The sequence below is a fragment of the Telopea speciosissima genome, chromosome 7 (assembly GCF_018873765.1).
Source record: "Telopea speciosissima isolate NSW1024214 ecotype Mountain lineage chromosome 7, Tspe_v1, whole genome shotgun sequence".
Classification (NCBI taxonomy): domain Eukaryota; kingdom Viridiplantae; phylum Streptophyta; class Magnoliopsida; order Proteales; family Proteaceae; genus Telopea; species Telopea speciosissima.
Window position 1 is genome coordinate 12,909,577 of NC_057922.1, and position 16,437 is coordinate 12,926,013.

The window sequence follows — 16,437 nt, forward strand, 5'->3', positions numbered from 1 at the left end:
GCCTTGGCGCAAGTAAGGTTGTGGTAAGGTTCAAAACATGGAAACACCTCTCTGTGAAGTAGGGTCATGCATTGGGACGCACTTTAAGAACATTGAGTCTTTACTTGCCTTACCCAATTACTCTTCAAGTAAATAAGGAAATTTATGACTACCCTAAAGGGCAAGGATGAAGACCTCCAAAACCCTCGACATAATAAGGGTAAAGCCGTTACCGACCCTACCTCCCTTCTTGCCATCCTAACCAATAAACTAAGATTGATTTTTTGGGGAACAGGTTTTGAAACATATAAGCAATATCAAGACCAGGACCAAGGGCAGTACATGGATGTTCATGTTATAGAGGAGGGCTCATGAGAAACTCTGCACAGCTTGGGTTCTTGTCGGGGTTCATGACCAACTGTACACAATTGCACATTTTTATATCCATCCATTTCATTCTTAACATTGAATGATTCAGTCTCAATAATTCTCTAACATGCAGGTCTCAAATATGGGCTCTCACCAGTGACAATAGGAGCGGCACTACAGGCTACAGCATAATCAAAGGCTCAAGTAATTTTTATTGGTTAGACATCAGCATCGAGTTACCCACTGTCGGTAATGCTCGGGATACATTGGATGTGCAATTCATCAATTCACAATCACATAGCATTTGATTTACATATGCAGTCAAATCAATGATAGTAAGGCATAATAGATCCATATAATCTACAAATCACACAGCATTTGATTAAATCCTCAACTTGAACAACTTCCAGGGGAGATTTGTGTCTCATGCTCTGTACAAATGTATGCCCTTAAAACCGAAGTAGGAATGCATCATCAGGAAGGAGATGATGATGTTCCACAGGAAAATAGAACAGTCCTCACATGAGCACAAATGGTGCAAGAAGATTATAACAGTTCCCACGTTGACAATAAGGCAAATAGATTGCAACCAACTTGTCCCTAGGAAAGGAGGGAGAAAAAAAAAGACATCAAGAGAAGTAAATGCCGCTAGTTTTATATATTTTAACATCAAGAAAAGTAAATGGCTTCAGTTTTATATATATTTTAATATATAGAAGGGTGTAAAACAGATCAGTGTATGGTGTCAGCATCACCATTGCTCACTAACAGCAAAACATAAGTGAATTCATGTATTGCATTGAAAAATGCTTTCCAGATAAAAAATATTAACATTTTCCACAAACAGATGGAAGAAAGATTATAGGGAGAGGGTTCTTGAGAAACCGGCATAGGGGAGAGCCCCAATGAGGTGAGAGTGAGAGAGGGCACTAACGTACCCTCCCCTAGCAGCTCAGAGAATTTTTTCCCAAGAATATATTAGAAAAGGGCAAAGGCTCACGGGGCCTATGGCGCATTCTACTTAAAACAAATCTCAGTAGATTTTCTTTGTTGGACAAACTTAAGCAAATCAATTCACCTTCGATCTGATCTTTCAAGAGGGAAGGTATATGATTCACCAATGGCTTGATTTAGTGCTCCAAGCTTCCTCATAATTTGGGCTTATTTTACAGTTCACAGTTCTTAGCTCCATTAGTCACTTCCCTCTTTTTTCTTTTTTGTCTTCAGTTTAGCTGTTGGGTTTATTGATATTTCCCTAATGAGATTTGATAGGAGGGAAAACATTGAGAAACAGAGAGAATGGAAACGAGAACACTCGGAGCAAATTGATTGCAATCCGATTGGACATGATTAGGAGCAGGACAGAAGGAAAATTACTCTTTTTGCCATCTTAAAAAGAGATCATCATTTTTTTAAGGGGAGACAGAGTGTGGTTGCTATCATGGCTCTGCTCAAATCTATTGACATGGCAGCTGCTTATTGGTTCAGCAGCGATATCCCTATGCTTGTGCAGTAGAGGATCAAGGTCCACTAGGCATAACTACCCCATCCAGTGGGATCAACAATCAACAACCTGGCTATCAACTCGTCTCTCCAAGGCCAGTATTGGAATCTGATAGTAGGACAGAAGGATGAGGAAAGCAGCAGTAGCATAGGGAGAAGAAATAAAGCCTCCATTTGACCTCTTTTAGATGAATATATCCAAATGTTAGAAACTTTTGCATGCATTGTAGTAAATTGAATCTTCCTTTTAGTAAGTGAAGGAATATTATTAAGGGGAAACAGCTATGCCACTATACACACACCTAAAGGTTTATTGAAAATAAGCTTTGGGCTGGGTCATATATGTATTGGGACTTTGATCCCATGGGTTTACCTTGTAATTGGCCAATTTAATGAGCCTAAAATATGGGTAGAAAGTAGGAAACGGGATTGGCTTCATTAGTTTCGTTAGAGTCCTATTTTGAATCTGTTTTCCTTATTATTTCACTTTCCTAGTCAATTTAGATTACCTTATTAATTAAGGATAAGGTTAGGCCTTTCCTTTTTAGTGTAGAAATCTATTTTTGAGTCTTCTATATAAGTTTGTAAAGGAGGCCAGCATTGTACACAAATTTGATTAATGAATAATAACTTGAGCCTTTGTGAAAATCCTGAGATAGGATGAGTGAGATGCCCAGGCTGAGATAGCCAACCCCAACCTTCCCCCATCCACTTCCATCGGTTCTTGATTCCAAACCCTAGTTTCAGTAATCGAGTTCAAGAGTGCTTAAAGTCTTTGGAATTTCTTTCAACTGATTGTCACATTGAGTTTTTGAAGATTACTGCATCAAGATCATTGCATCAGTTTCTTCTGTTGGGGAGTTTAACTTAATTCTTCAAGAGATTATTCAACTTCAATTGCAGCTTCAACAGGTCACTGATTTGAAGGATTCTATTATTTACTTCTCTTGTTCACTTGTGGTTAACAATTTGAGATATCATCATTCTCTTCCAACCAATTTGAGATCCCATTGTTCTGGTATTATTGGACTGATCTTTTGGTGGGAAACATTCTTTATTTTAGATAATGAAACCATTCCAATTACTACCAACCCACAGAAACACAACCTCTCTGAGATATACAGTTGATGTCTCTTTCTCCCAAGACTCTGGAGGTTTTCTATTTGATACTGCCAGGGATTAGACCTATTCTGGTTCTAGTCTTACATTATACTTTGTTTCAAATATGAATCCACTTTAGGAGGTATATATTTGATAGATGTGGTACACAGGCATTGACCCCTAGCCTTTAAAGAACTAAGCTTTCAAGACAGGTATTATAAAATAACAACAAAATACAAACACATACAGTACTCCCACATAAACAATACGAGCTTCTGGATCAGCCAACAATACCACAATATTCTGAAGGAAAAGCTCTAATTAAGTGTGAAGACAGATACGTTGAGGAACAAACCTTAATAATTTGGGATTGATGAAAATCGGAAACCTTTGGCACCCCTCCATGAATAATAAGCGACCCTGCTCTCATAAAAGCCTGCAGGCATACAACAGAATGAATTTCACATCCTTTCGAATGGTTATAAAATTAACACAACCACAAGTATAATAGAATGACCCATACTCCAAAACTTTTTTAATATACATCTTCATTACTGGAAAAGGTACAAAATCTGATAATTGGAACATTCACATCAACAGAACTACAGAAGTCGTGCCTGTAAGAAATTTGCTGTGTTTGTTGCTCACGGTAAAAATAAAGCAACGACTTTTGGCATATGAAAGCCAAGTGGGGCTTATTAGGTGCTGAGTTCCAAACAGTTGGGTGCACCAACGGTGCAGCATGTACAGTTAGATTTTTTTATGATTTTTTTGGGATTGTCTTCCCCGTCACTATGTATAGTGAAGTATAACGTTTCACTATTTGCCACATGACACCCCATGGGTTAATCAATGTGATAGAGGACCAAGCAAGCATCTCATTGGTACAATTTCAGCTTAAAATGAGTAGAGAAAGTAGCTAAAATTACAAAAGACATCATTTGTATTCTATATTCATCTCCATTTGATGGCATTTTGATAATTTACTGAAATTTTGAATCAGAGTTTGAGTAACTTTCCTTGCTTACTTTGGACTAAAATTTGGCCATTGAGATGTATGAGGAGTCATCTATCACATGGACTTAACCCATGCATTGCCAAGTGGCAAATAGTAAAGAGTTATACTTCACTATGCATAGTGATGTGTAGAAGGACCTTTTTTGTTTAGTTATGCCCAATAATGCTAGTACTTTAGATTCCACATTATAACAAATATTTATATATAGATAGATAGATATACACCATCCACAAGGATCAGAAAAGGCCAATTTTCAGACATCCACATAGGCATCCAATAAAATTGTTGTTATTCTTTAAGAATACTAAAATTTTGTATATAAACAAAAATGCATATGCATATACCCAAACAGCACAGCTCTAATAAGTACATAATTATTATTTGACGTCTCCACACTTAAAACTCAAAAGAATGCCCACTCAGAGGGTGCTTTCGAAATACTTTTGCATTAGATTCTGAAATACTTTCGAACCAACCATAAATGCCCCATGCACTGCATTTTTATTAATATAAAGAATCATCTGATTCCAGTCATGGCATTGAAAACATCCAATCTAAATTCAGTTTGCCTCTTCTATTAATTATTTGCGAGAGTGGTCCCCACACTACCAGTGTAGAGAGAAGCTCCCACGCCACAGCAATGGTGGCATGGGGAACAGTATCATCCACATGGGACCTGTATGGTAAGGGGCGAGAGAAAATAATAAATTAGGGCATGTTAAAGGGCGTACAGTACACTGGCTACTTAGGAAAAATTTTCCCTAATTATGTTTATTTCTTTTAGTTCTAGTCCTAACATGCTCAAATCAGATGCTATTAATAGTTTGGACAAATGTTCTCTGTGCCGGGAGGGGGCAGGATACGCCCAGACACATGGGGGGTGGGCGAAATGACCGCCCCATGTGCTCCCAGCCAGAGATCAATCGCCCTAATAGTTTAATACCTTAAGTTTATTCTCCCTTACGCCTAAATAATGTTTAATTGGTTTCCTACTTAAAAAACAATACAAGGTATATAGATACTGAGCACCAGATTCTCCACTTACTTATGCTTCCATTGTGTAATCAAACTCAAAATTGTAACTGTGCGGGAACAGGTTATTGGGTCATCAATTGACAAATTAAAAGAAAGGCAAGTGGATCATGTCCAAAGAGTAGTCAAAATAGTGGCTGATCCATTAGTATTAACAAATGAGCCCCAATCGTCCAAATTCAGCAGTAAGCAAATGCTCAGTCAGGTTTCCTTGATCAATAAACCCGGCGTGAGACAAAAATGAAAAAAAAAAAAAACATTAATCCAAGAAATATCTAAGTACCTGGAAGGAAGGTGAGGATGCCAAGCATTAGGAGGCCATAAGCCTGTGATCTGTCACCTCCCATGTGGCCTGTGAAGATGAAGAAAGATAGAAATAGAAGCATCACTCCGAGAAATAGGAGGAAAAGTGCTAGGGCAATGGACTTCCATGGGATCTTATCCAAGCTCTTGGGAGTGTACGCAAACCGAGGATCTTCTTCCCTTTCCCTATCATCGTCATAATCCCTCTGATCCTCCACAGGGAGGCGGCTGTACTGAACATTGCGCCTAGAAGTCATACCAATCAATCCCAATTTTACAATTCACAATGATATGTCCGCGGAGATATGAAGCTCAAAGTTCAGATCAAATTGTAAACTTTACGAGGCATCAAACAAAATGTAACCTGGAAATAAAATATGGATGAGTAAAATTAAACTACACAGAAAGTAAGAAAGGACCTTTTAGCGGCATGAAATTAGGAAATTTTTCTGTTCCTTTTCCCACCTCAGAAGCACCAGAATATGAAGATCATGGTAGACTCTTTCAATAGTGAAATTTGATCAGCCCTGTTTCAAGGATTAAGGCAAGAAGGTTTTGGTTGAGGTGAATATCCCTAAACCCACATCTAACAGCCATTTTTTATTTTCAATGCTTTCAATGGATCGAGTTTGAGAAGGCTCCGAAACCCTAAGTGAATCGATTCACAAATCACACCATGATTGCGAGTAAAATCACCAAATGTTATAGGGTTGGATTTTATCATACAAGACATAAGCATAATCACAATTATTTCAGGCTTCCAGAAACGTCCATCTGAGGAAACGAAAACGAGAAGCAGAGGAAGAGAGAGAGGAGTTTACCTCCGATTATATCGAACCGTATGTCGGAAGGAAAGGGGCGATGGAGACAAGTGACTTGGCGTTCAGGATCAGGCCTTCTTGTCGAAGACTCGAAGTCGATCGAAGGGTATCGCTGCTCTGTCGAAGATGGAAGACGGGAGAGAAACCGTCCACCAACGCAAATAGTGATTTTAAAAGGGGACAAGAGTGTAACTTCGAGGCCCTTTTGTATTTTAAAAAAGGTTTTTTAACAAATGCCCCCATGAAAATGCTCATTATTCCAAATACCCTTACAAATTTTCTAATTGCAAGCTGCCCCTACTTTCAAAGCAGTGTAGCACTTTAGTCCAGTCTATCAATCTAAAACATTAGACGATAATTTTAAAAAATCTAATGACCAAAATACCCTTGTAATAAAAACCAATCAAAATTAAAGAGTAATGTGACCACCCAGAGAACTGAAAGATGGGTGATGGAGGGAGAGAGAGAAATGTGAGGGTAGGATTGCAGGGGTGGGGCGGTAGTAAAAAGAGGGGAGGGGCCTTGAGGAGGGTGGGGAGGGAGGTTGCAGGGGATAGACGATTGATAGTAATAGGGGAGGCGATTGAGCAGAGGTGTGGTTGCAGAGAAGCAATGGGATGGGTGAGGGGGTGTTGGGGAACAAACGGAGAGAGGGGGTGAGTGGGTGACGGGAAGGGTGGGGTGTGGTGGTGGATAAGGGCGTCAATTGGTTCGGTTTCTTAACGGTTCCGGGTTAGGATCAGAATCAGACCAATAAGTTAATCGGTTCTAAATTTGGGATCCAAGACTATTAATTAAGGGTAAAGTACACGTACCCCCTTAAAATGCACCCAATATTCCGCGTACCCCCCTAAGCGGCTCAATATTCTGCGTACCACCCCTCAATATTCCACGTATCACCCCTGCTTTACACCCCAAATGCCACATAGGTCCAATCTGTTAAATACCACCATTAGATGATAAGATTTTGACCATTTTACCCTTTGCTTCATTTTCTTAAATCTAAAAAGACTTAAATACCCTCACTTATTTGTTGCCCAAAACTAATTGAAAATGACCAATTTACCCTTTGTTTTATTTTCATAAATAAAAAGACCTAATTGCCCTCACTTATGTATTACCCTAACCTAATTTGAAAAGACTATTTTACCCCTAAATATTTGTTCCTAAATACCCCAAAATGCCCTCATCTTCCCCAACTCATCATCTTCTTTTACATACCCACCACCACCGCCACCCACCATTAACACCATCACCAAAGCCAATACTACCACCACCACCCACCATTGCTGTAGCCACCACCACCACCCACCATTCTAGAAATCGAATCCTGAATTGGGGGTAAGAAAAAACACATATTTTTTTTTTTTTATTTGTAGATGCAACAAAGTAGCACCACCTCTGTCCGCTTAGTTGTTTCCTTGTCAATGCATTTAACTTAATTTTCAGTCTACAACCAACACAATATCTTCTAAAGTAACAATACTAATCTGTTACACCTGTAAACAAATTCTTCTCTTTACTCAGTTTTTCTCCCAATTTCAATTTTTCTTTTTCACATTGTTTCCCTTTCTCACTTTTGGAGCTTGGTCTTTGAATAAAGGGAAGTAGAGAGGTTAGGACAGAGAGAGAGAGAGAGAGGAGCAGGGCCTTCCACTAAAAACCAGAGATGGAAGTATTAGAAACTCTGGTTTTATCTAGGAGCAGAACTTCCAAATCTTTCCATTTTGTGAAAGACTCATCGCAAATCGCAATTTTTTATTTTCTTCTCTTGATCAATCATTATCTTTTTAGTTGTTTTCTTGCATTGGACAGCAAGATTAGTTCAAAAAAGTTGAATTGTAAGTATATAAGTTTCATCATTGGGTTAGGGTTTCATCGAATTGGTTGATAAGAGAAACCTGTACGAAAATTGATTTGTTTCCAGAGAAATTACCTCGCATTTGTCTTAGAACCCAAAGCCAATGGTGGGTGGTGGTGGTGGGTATGTAAAAGAAAATGATGATTTGGGGAACATGAGGGCATTTTGGGGTTTTTAGGAACAAATATTTAGGGGTAAAATAGTCTTTTCAAATTAGGTTAGGGTAATACATAAGTAAGGGCAATTAGGTCTTTTCATTTATGAAAATAAAACAAAGGATAAATTGGTTATTTTCAATTAGTTTTGGATAACAAATAAGTGAGGGTATTTAAGTCTTTTCAGATTTAAGAAAATAAAGCAAAGGGTAAAATGGTCAAAATATTGTCATCTAACAGTGGTATTTAACGGATTGGACCTATGTGGCATTTGGGGTGTAAAGCAAGGGTGGTACGTGGAATATTGAGTCACTTAGGGGGGTACACGGAATATTGGGTGCATTCTAGGGGGGTCCGTGTACTTTATCCATTAATTAATGGGTGGGTTGGTTTAGGTTCCTATTCGATTCCAAAAAGTCCAAAAAAAAAAATCCATAATACATACAACATATATTTAATAATATTATAATAAGACACTAATTTCAATTGGTATAATATCGGCCTATCAGGAATTTGGTATGTTTCGATTCGGTACAGAAGACAAAAAGTAAATACCAAAACCGAATCAACAAATTTTATTCAGTATAAAAAACGGTTTCTTATTTGGTATAAAATACATTTTCTTATTCAAATTATCATCACTAGTGCGATCTTGCCAGTCTTGTGTGAAATACAGTTTCAATACATATTGGTAGTTTCTCATTTTGTATGAAATAAATTAACCACTTTGTGTTTATATTTCTTTATCTAACCTGTGCCGACCTAAGGACTGCCCAAAAACCATCCAAAAACCTCTATTTTTTGTAATCCACTTCAAAATAAAAATTGGTAGCACGAAGGAGTCTACCTCCAATTTTTTGTCGTTGATGAGCCAAAACTACCTTTAACTCTTTTGAAATTGAAGGGAACTCAACAAGTTTGGATTGAGAACATCACTATCGTTGTTGGCAATACCCTAGGCTATAAATACAGGTTCCCTAAGACGTTGAGGGTGTAGTAAGATCCTTCGCAACTGTTTAGGTAACAAATAATAGCTTGACATATGTTTAATATGTTTCTTTCATTTACTTTTAAGTATACTAACCCTTGCATTGTAACGCAGCTGGATAGCGATCTCCTCTTTTACTTCCTTTGTATATTATCGTTCTCTGTAGAGTTTATCGCAGTGCATATGCATGGCTTGGCATATTGTGATGGAATAATGAACGAATGGAAGTCCGGTTAAACTGGGTAGACTATGATGCCTAGCACCTTTCTTGGTCCACAACTTGACATGAACCTGATCTCGTGGTCAAACCAGTTCAAATTGGAGGCAATAGTTTTATTTGTGGGTTCTATACCCTAATCTAGACGAGGACTTTGTGTCATCGAGACCCATACCTTTTTTGGTCAAGTAATCTCACAGAACATATTTGATCTTCAGACTTGGACCTGTTCAATGTGAATACTTGCTGAGCAAAGAAACATGATGGTGTGCACATTCTGATAACAGTGCTCCTATAATCCCTAGTGCAACTTATGTTGATGATGATCCTAAGCTGGGTATGTCCCATGTCCTATGAATGGATCCACACGGTCATGATGCATCATCTCCTTCAAAGTTGAATCAACAGCAGCCTTTGCAGTTGAATCACCAGCAGGAAGCAGTTGGTAATGATGGTTTTGAGTTGCAGCAGCAGAATCTGCAACAGCGGGTCCTGTTGAGCAAAAACATAGCTAGCTATGTGATCTTCTAAAGACAACTGTAGTTGGTGATGTTAGTGATTCTGTTATTGAGGAGTCTATTGTGAAGGATTTGTTTGTTGACCCTGCTATTGACCCTCCATGTTCCTCAAGCTCAATTGCTCTGGTGAATCAAATTGTTTCTTCAACACCATCTGTTGAAACTTCTGATGTTCATCAGGCACTTGCTATGACTGGTTTGATCTCCAATAACTCATCTATTTTGCCCAAGTCGAAGTCGCAAAATGTTAGACGTCCTTGTTTCAAGAGTACTGCTATTGCATCTTTTGAAGTCTAGCATGTTGATAATTTGCTCCAAAAAGTACAGGGCTTCCAGAAGGTGTTGAACAAGAAGAATTTCAGGCCTTCTCGCTTAGCTGAGTCTTCATCAAAGACGTCAAATAAATTCTGTTGCCACTGAAGATTGTATTCTGGAACATTTGTGGAATCAGTAACTTGAGAGCAAAAAGAGCTCTGAAGAAGTATGTCATTGACTCTAGGTCTGATATACAGTGCTTAGTTGAACCTCTTATCTCAGCAAGTTATTACTTGCTCTCTTCTTTCTTTTCAAAAGCTTGTTTTTCAACTGTTTTTAAATCTAATAACTGTGTTGGTAAAAATCAAAACCTTTGTATTTCATGGTCTAATATTCTATCTTGTTAGCTGTTCAGAGCGACAAGTCACTGCCTCCTTGATGTTGTTGGAAAAAAGTTTCTGGTTATTTCTGTACATGCTAACTCTCTTTCAGAGCTTTTCGCAGAAGCCTTTGGACTGACATTGCAACAGTACCAAGTCATCTGCTCCTTGGACACTTTTAGGTGATTTTAAGTTCCCATTGTTCTTCCATGAGAGAAGGGCCCTGGTCATTTTGATGTTGGAGTTGCTGAAGATTTTAATATTATTTTATCATTATGTGAACTTATACCTCTTCCACCTAAAGGCAACAATTTACATGGTCTGATAATAGGCAAGAAGGCAATGTTAAAGCTGTTCTGGACAGGTCTTTCTGTACTTCACCTTGGATGGAATCCTTCCATGGTAGTTTTTTTTTTTTTTTTGAAGCAAGAAAAAATAACATTAAGAAAGAAGAGAGTTCATATTTACAATAGGCCCAACGGCCACAGAACACAACCGATGCCTCATTGCTTTAATGGCTAACTACTTAAAGATCTTTACAACTTCATGATCCTTCTTAATCATAAAACATGTCACTACAAGCACAAGACAGAGACAAAAAGATTGCAAGAGAGTACCATGGCCAAACTCCCGAAATTGACGCAGGAAACAGATCACCCATATCTGGCATATCGGTCCAAATTTCGCCAATCTTCAATCCCAAAAGAGAGGCATGTTAGAGCCCTTTAAAGAGACCCCTAGCTGTTGCCTCCAGTTGCTGATCTGACACCATATAACCCACCTCCAACAAAAGAAAATGAGCTTGAAACAAAATACCATACACCCATCCTGAGGCATTTAAGTGATTAGAAACCCCTGCGCATATCAATATCAGATAATTCAAAGTGGTCAGAGTTGTAGAGTAATCAGAGAACATATTAGAATAATCTGGGATAACTTGTCAGAGATGGTCTTCTTTAATGGTAGTTAACAAAGGGTCTTGATAAGGTTTTACTCAGACCACTCACCTATTTTGGTTGCTTCTGAAGACATCCCTCAGCCTCACTATATCCCTTTTAGGATGTAGAGATTTTGGATGCATCACCAATACTTTAAAAAGGTTGTTTGGCAGTCTGGGTCTGCTCCTATCAGTGGCATGCCTTATATGTTGTTACTTAAAAGCTTAAAGAGGTTAAGCATTAGTTAAAAGCATGTCAAAGATGGTCTTCTCTAATGTTAATCTGGTTGTGTGCAAAGATCAAACTGAACTTGAGGATGTTCAAGAGCTTATAGAATGTGTAGGACAAAATGACAAGTTTTTTTTCCGTGGGAGAAACTTTGGAATGAAAAATCATGGGAATTATCAAGAGGCTAATGTCGTTGCAGATTCACTTACCAAGAAAGCTGTTAAATCCCAGTCTTCAGAATCTTGGATTACTCGCCCTAGCTTTGTGGGTTTTGATGTTACTTGGGACATACTTAATATAAGTAGATTCAGATTTGTGAACTAATTCCTATCAGTCTTAACTTTCTCTTGAGGCGTACCCAGTGCACAAGGCTCCCGCCACTGGGGGGTCAGGGGAGGGTCATAATGTACGCAGCCTTAACCCTGCTTTCGCAGAGAGGCTGTTTCCAGACTCAAACCCGTGACCACTTGGTCACAATGGAACAACCTTACCGCTGCACCAAGGCCCAACCTCTTCTTAACTTTCTCTCGAGGTGATTATAAATTTCTTCTGATGTCAACAACAACGGTGGAGCTTCTAAGCTCTGGCTTCCTCTCTCCCGTCCCGTTCTCCCTCTGCATCTCCCTCCCCTCCCTTTACCACTCTCTCTCTCTCTACTCGCTCTCTCAGTGTCTTCCCCACTCTCATCCCTCCCTTGCTTCATCTCTCTCTGTCTCCCCCACACCCCACCCCTATCCCCGCCTCCACCCTCCCCTCTGGCCAAGGACTAAGGACCAACTGACCATACTGTCTTACACTCAATCAATAGGGCCCTCAGGGCCGCTTCGTTTGCCACTCGAGAAAATAGAGAAAAAATTATATCCCTCAAACTAATATCAGCAACACAATATCTTGAACAATGGGTGCAACATCCAAAGGAGGTGGAGACACTTGACATTGAAGGAGACCAATTATTTCCCGCCAATCACATTCACAGAACATCTGGTAAAAGCTTTGCTCAGGGAATGAAGAATCTCAGACCTAAGGGCCAAGGCCTCCAAAAATTAACCTGGCTTGTGGAATAGGTACAGAGCATGGAACCTTTGGTTCAGCTTTGTCATCTCTAATAATAAAGCCTCCTCCTCCTCCTCCACCTTTTGCAACATTACCTTGCGTAGTAGCATCAGAATTGAACTTAACAAGGCCTTGAGGAGAAGCACTCCAGTGTAAGACTAGTAGCCTCATACGAACTCATGAAAGGCTGATTGTGCTCTTTGGATTGCGTCTAGAGAGGACCATTGTGACTTTTGAAATGCATAATCATTTCTAGCACACCATATGTCCCAGCACAGGAAACCCACAAAACTCATCGAGGTGGTACAGCAGGTGACAGAGAGAGCAAGTGGGAGGGTCCAAACAGCGGGGGAGGGGAGAGGGGGAACTGGAGAAGGAGGGAAGGTGGAGATGCAGAGGGAGGACAGGGAGGGGAGTGAGGAGGCCGGAGCCAGAGAGAAAGGAGGAAAAGGATTCGGTACAATGATCCTTTAAAAGTGATTTTACAGGAAATACCCTCCACTTTAACTCAGCAAAAGTATTTGAAAGGATAAAAAAGTCATCGTGAACTAAATTGCTTCACTGGGCATAGTGACGCCAAGAAGGACCCTATTCCAAATTTTGGTTTCACTGACATTTCAGCTACCTAAAAGTCCAGGATTTTGAATTTAGTCCCCTCAACTAAAACAGAGAAATTTCACTGAACTTTACCAATAGAGGAACCACACCCATCATTTATCGATAGATTTACATGCATTAATTAGTTTCCATTTAAGAGAAAATACCATGCATGTACCATATCAATTTCCAAATCCAAAATCTTTATAAGAATCACCCAGACCTCCTACCATTTCTTCAACTTAACTGTCTCTAAAAGGATCATAGTTTTCATCATATTTCTTGTTGTCAATGGCTAGCGCAGAGAGGGAAGTGCTATCCAATCCACAGTATCTGTAGGTGTTCACTTGTTACGAGTCAGTAAAAGACAAGGTTTTTTTCACCGCTACTTACACCGTCTGTATAATAACGGTTGGAACTTAAAGATGGAACACTGGCTCATAGGGAAACTATTCAATGTCAGGGGTACACTTGGTAAGGAGCATTACTAACGATGGGAAAATATTCAATGTCAGAGGCACACTTGGCAAGGAGCGTTATTAATGATGATTTACACATTGGTTCTTTTTTTAAGTATTTGTCCTATTTACTTCGTTGACACAGACAAATACCTTGGCTGCAACCCTTCTCCAAACTCTTTTAAGGCATACAAAGCAGAAATGGTCAGGTCACATATTTGCAGAGGATAACTACTTCATTTGTAGTTACAGAGCAGAAATTGTCAAGGAGGCATGAAGATCTATGGATGCATCCTAAACAGAATTGGAAGCTTAAATGAGGTATTTCTTTAGTTTGACAAGATAAGTAAATGTTTCCTCTTTTTGTCTGTAGTTTTTGTTTTAATGTGGGAACTAATTCAAAGAGAAGCATCCAATATTAACAATGGATGTGGCTCTTCTGTTTCTTACAATCTGCAAAGTGTTCTCCTAGTTCTGCTATTCTATGCTTATGCCCGTCCATCTTTGGGCTTGTTAAGATTTCTTGATTGGCAATCCACTTTCTATGTTTTTTTTTATTTGGTGAATACTTTCTATGTTTTTTATCCTAAACATGCTCGTGCTCACAAATGCTTAACTGGTGGATAGACGTAGTATAGGTATTGCTAATAACCTTCCTGTCCTTTTCTGGAAAAGACTACTGGAAGAATGCATAATAATGTTGCCTTTTAAAACCTGCGCATGGCAAGATATATCTAGGTCTATTTAGTAGTAGACCGCACATCCAGATCATTAGTAAAATTTTCGCCCAAAATGAGAATAGAAAGTGACTCAAAATTACAAAGTTTCCATTTCAACCAGATTACAGCTCCAGACGGTGGCAGTACCTGCTTAACTATCATCCAGCCTTTCAAAATTTTAGAAAGCCAAAATCTCTATTTAAGTAAAATTATTGATTACTCATCATTGCACGTTCACTAAAGCCCGTTAAAAAATAAATATATCCTTTTCACTCGCAGAAATCTATGACCAACACAACAATCTTAATTTCTGATTTTTATTACCTACTTTGTGAAAAAGGGTAATTCGGAATTTTCTTTGACAAAAGTTAACTAACCCTGAGAACTCCTGAACGAGGGCAGCTACTGAGTCATTTTTCAACCTGAAAATTGGAAGTAAGAAACTGTCAAGTACCAAACAGCCCCTAACAATATAAAATTAAGGAACCTCAACAACACTAGAGCCCAGGCCAGCTGGGTGAAGTTTCAAATCCAATCTACCTATTAGTGAAAGTAAAATTGAGCCTAGTTCAGTCATCATTCAGGATTCTTACAGAGATTGTGTTTGTTTATAGGCTTATCATTCTCACTTAAAAATCCACGAGATGTCCCAGTATTGGGTAAAACTATCAAGATACCCTATACAGGAGCAGTTCTAGACTTGACCAGGAGCTGGTTCTGCTATAAATAGGAGGAAAACTTTGTAGTGAAGATCCATATGGCCCAATCCTTGAAGCTTCCAGAATTTTAGAGTCTCTAGTTATGTGTCTTTTCTTTTCTTTCGGTACTTGTCTTTTCATATTCCTAGGTGTATTAATGTAACTTTTTAAATTCCTAGACTAGGAGTTTAAGAGTTAAAGTCTCTAAGTCTTTAATACTTTATTGGTGTTAATTTTTAGGTGAGTTATTAGTCTGGGGAGTATAGTTGAATGCTAAGGATTAATTTGCCTTGGAGTTAGTTTCTAGGCATTTATTTAGTCTAGGGTTATATTTTCTTTAAATACCTATTGTAATCCAACATTTGTAGCAGCCTTGAAAATGAATTGAAGAAATCCCTCCCATATTTTCTTCCCCTTATCTTCTTTAACTTTCAACCTATCATCTTCTTCTTCTCATCTTGAATTTGACCCTTCATCTTCCACCTGACCCATCATCTTTCCTCATCCTAGCGGCACCCCTTTGCTACCTCAAAACCAGAACCTGGTCTTTTTCAGATCTTAGCCTTCCAACCTGCGCCAGGGAATACCCAAGAAAAATGCATTTGAGGGCAATGGGGTCAAGTTTAGTCCGAGTAGACTTGTTAACATGGACATAACAAACACAACCAAACACCTTGGGGGAAGAGAGAAAGCAGAAACCTAAGGAAACAAGCTCTCCAAAGGGGATTTGGAACCCAAAAGCTTAGTAGGAATGTGATTGATTAAGAAGGCAGAAATAAAAAACACATCAGACCAAAAAGTGTTAGTGAAATGCATGCCAAATAGTAGACTCCTATTAACTTCCAACAAATGATGATTTTTTCTCTCAGCCACCCCATTATGTTGAGGCGTGTCAATACAAGCAAGTTGAAGGATAATGCCACTATTGCTAAAAAAGTTTTGGAGTCACACCATACATGTATTCCACCCCTTTATCAGAACGAACAATTTTAATTTCAATATCAAGCTGAGTACAAATCATCAAATAGAAATTTTTGAAGGCATCATAGACATCACTCTTATGTTTCATCAAAAAAGTCATAGTGGACCGAGAATAATCATCGACAAATGAAAAAAAAAATAACGATAACCAAATAAAGAAGTAGTTGGAGTGGGTCCCCAAACATCAGAATGCATAGAATGAAAAGGAGCAATAGATCTATTACCATGATAGGGGTAAGAAGAACGATAATGTTTAGCAAACATT

At 38.8% G+C, this 16,437-nt stretch overlaps 1 protein-coding gene across 3 annotated transcripts; it reads right to left on the reverse strand.

The window, feature by feature from the left end:
* Window positions 1-616: 616 nt before the first annotated feature.
* LOC122666813 (transmembrane protein 230) lies at window positions 617-5,670 on the reverse strand. 3 transcript variants are annotated; one of them, XM_043862887.1, is made up of 3 exons: window positions 5,286-5,670; window positions 3,308-3,388; window positions 617-796 (listed from the first exon to the last, which is right to left on the reverse strand). In XM_043862887.1, the coding sequence occupies exons 1-2, from the start codon at window positions 5,560-5,562 to the stop codon at window positions 3,309-3,311; spliced, it is 357 nt and encodes a 118-aa protein (XP_043718822.1). In that variant the 5' UTR covers window positions 5,563-5,670; the 3' UTR covers window positions 617-796; window position 3,308. The 3 variants fall into 3 exon arrangements, with proteins under 3 accessions (XP_043718822.1, XP_043718821.1, XP_043718823.1); XM_043862886.1 differs by having other exon boundaries at window positions 617-948; XM_043862888.1 differs by lacking the exon at window positions 617-796 and adding an exon at window positions 1,570-1,960.
* Window positions 5,671-16,437: the final 10,767 nt, after the last annotated feature.

What these genes read in the sequence shown, in the direction of transcription:
- LOC122666813 (XM_043862887.1), bottom strand. Translation starts at nt 5,562, where the DNA reads ATGACTTCTAGGCGCAATGTTCAGTACAGCCGCCTCCCTGTGGAGGAT. An exon ending in CATCCTCACCTTCCTTCCAG is followed by an intron (nt 3,389 to 5,285) that starts GTACTTAGATAT and finishes GTATGCCTGCAG; the next exon opens with GCTTTTATGAGAGCAGGGTC.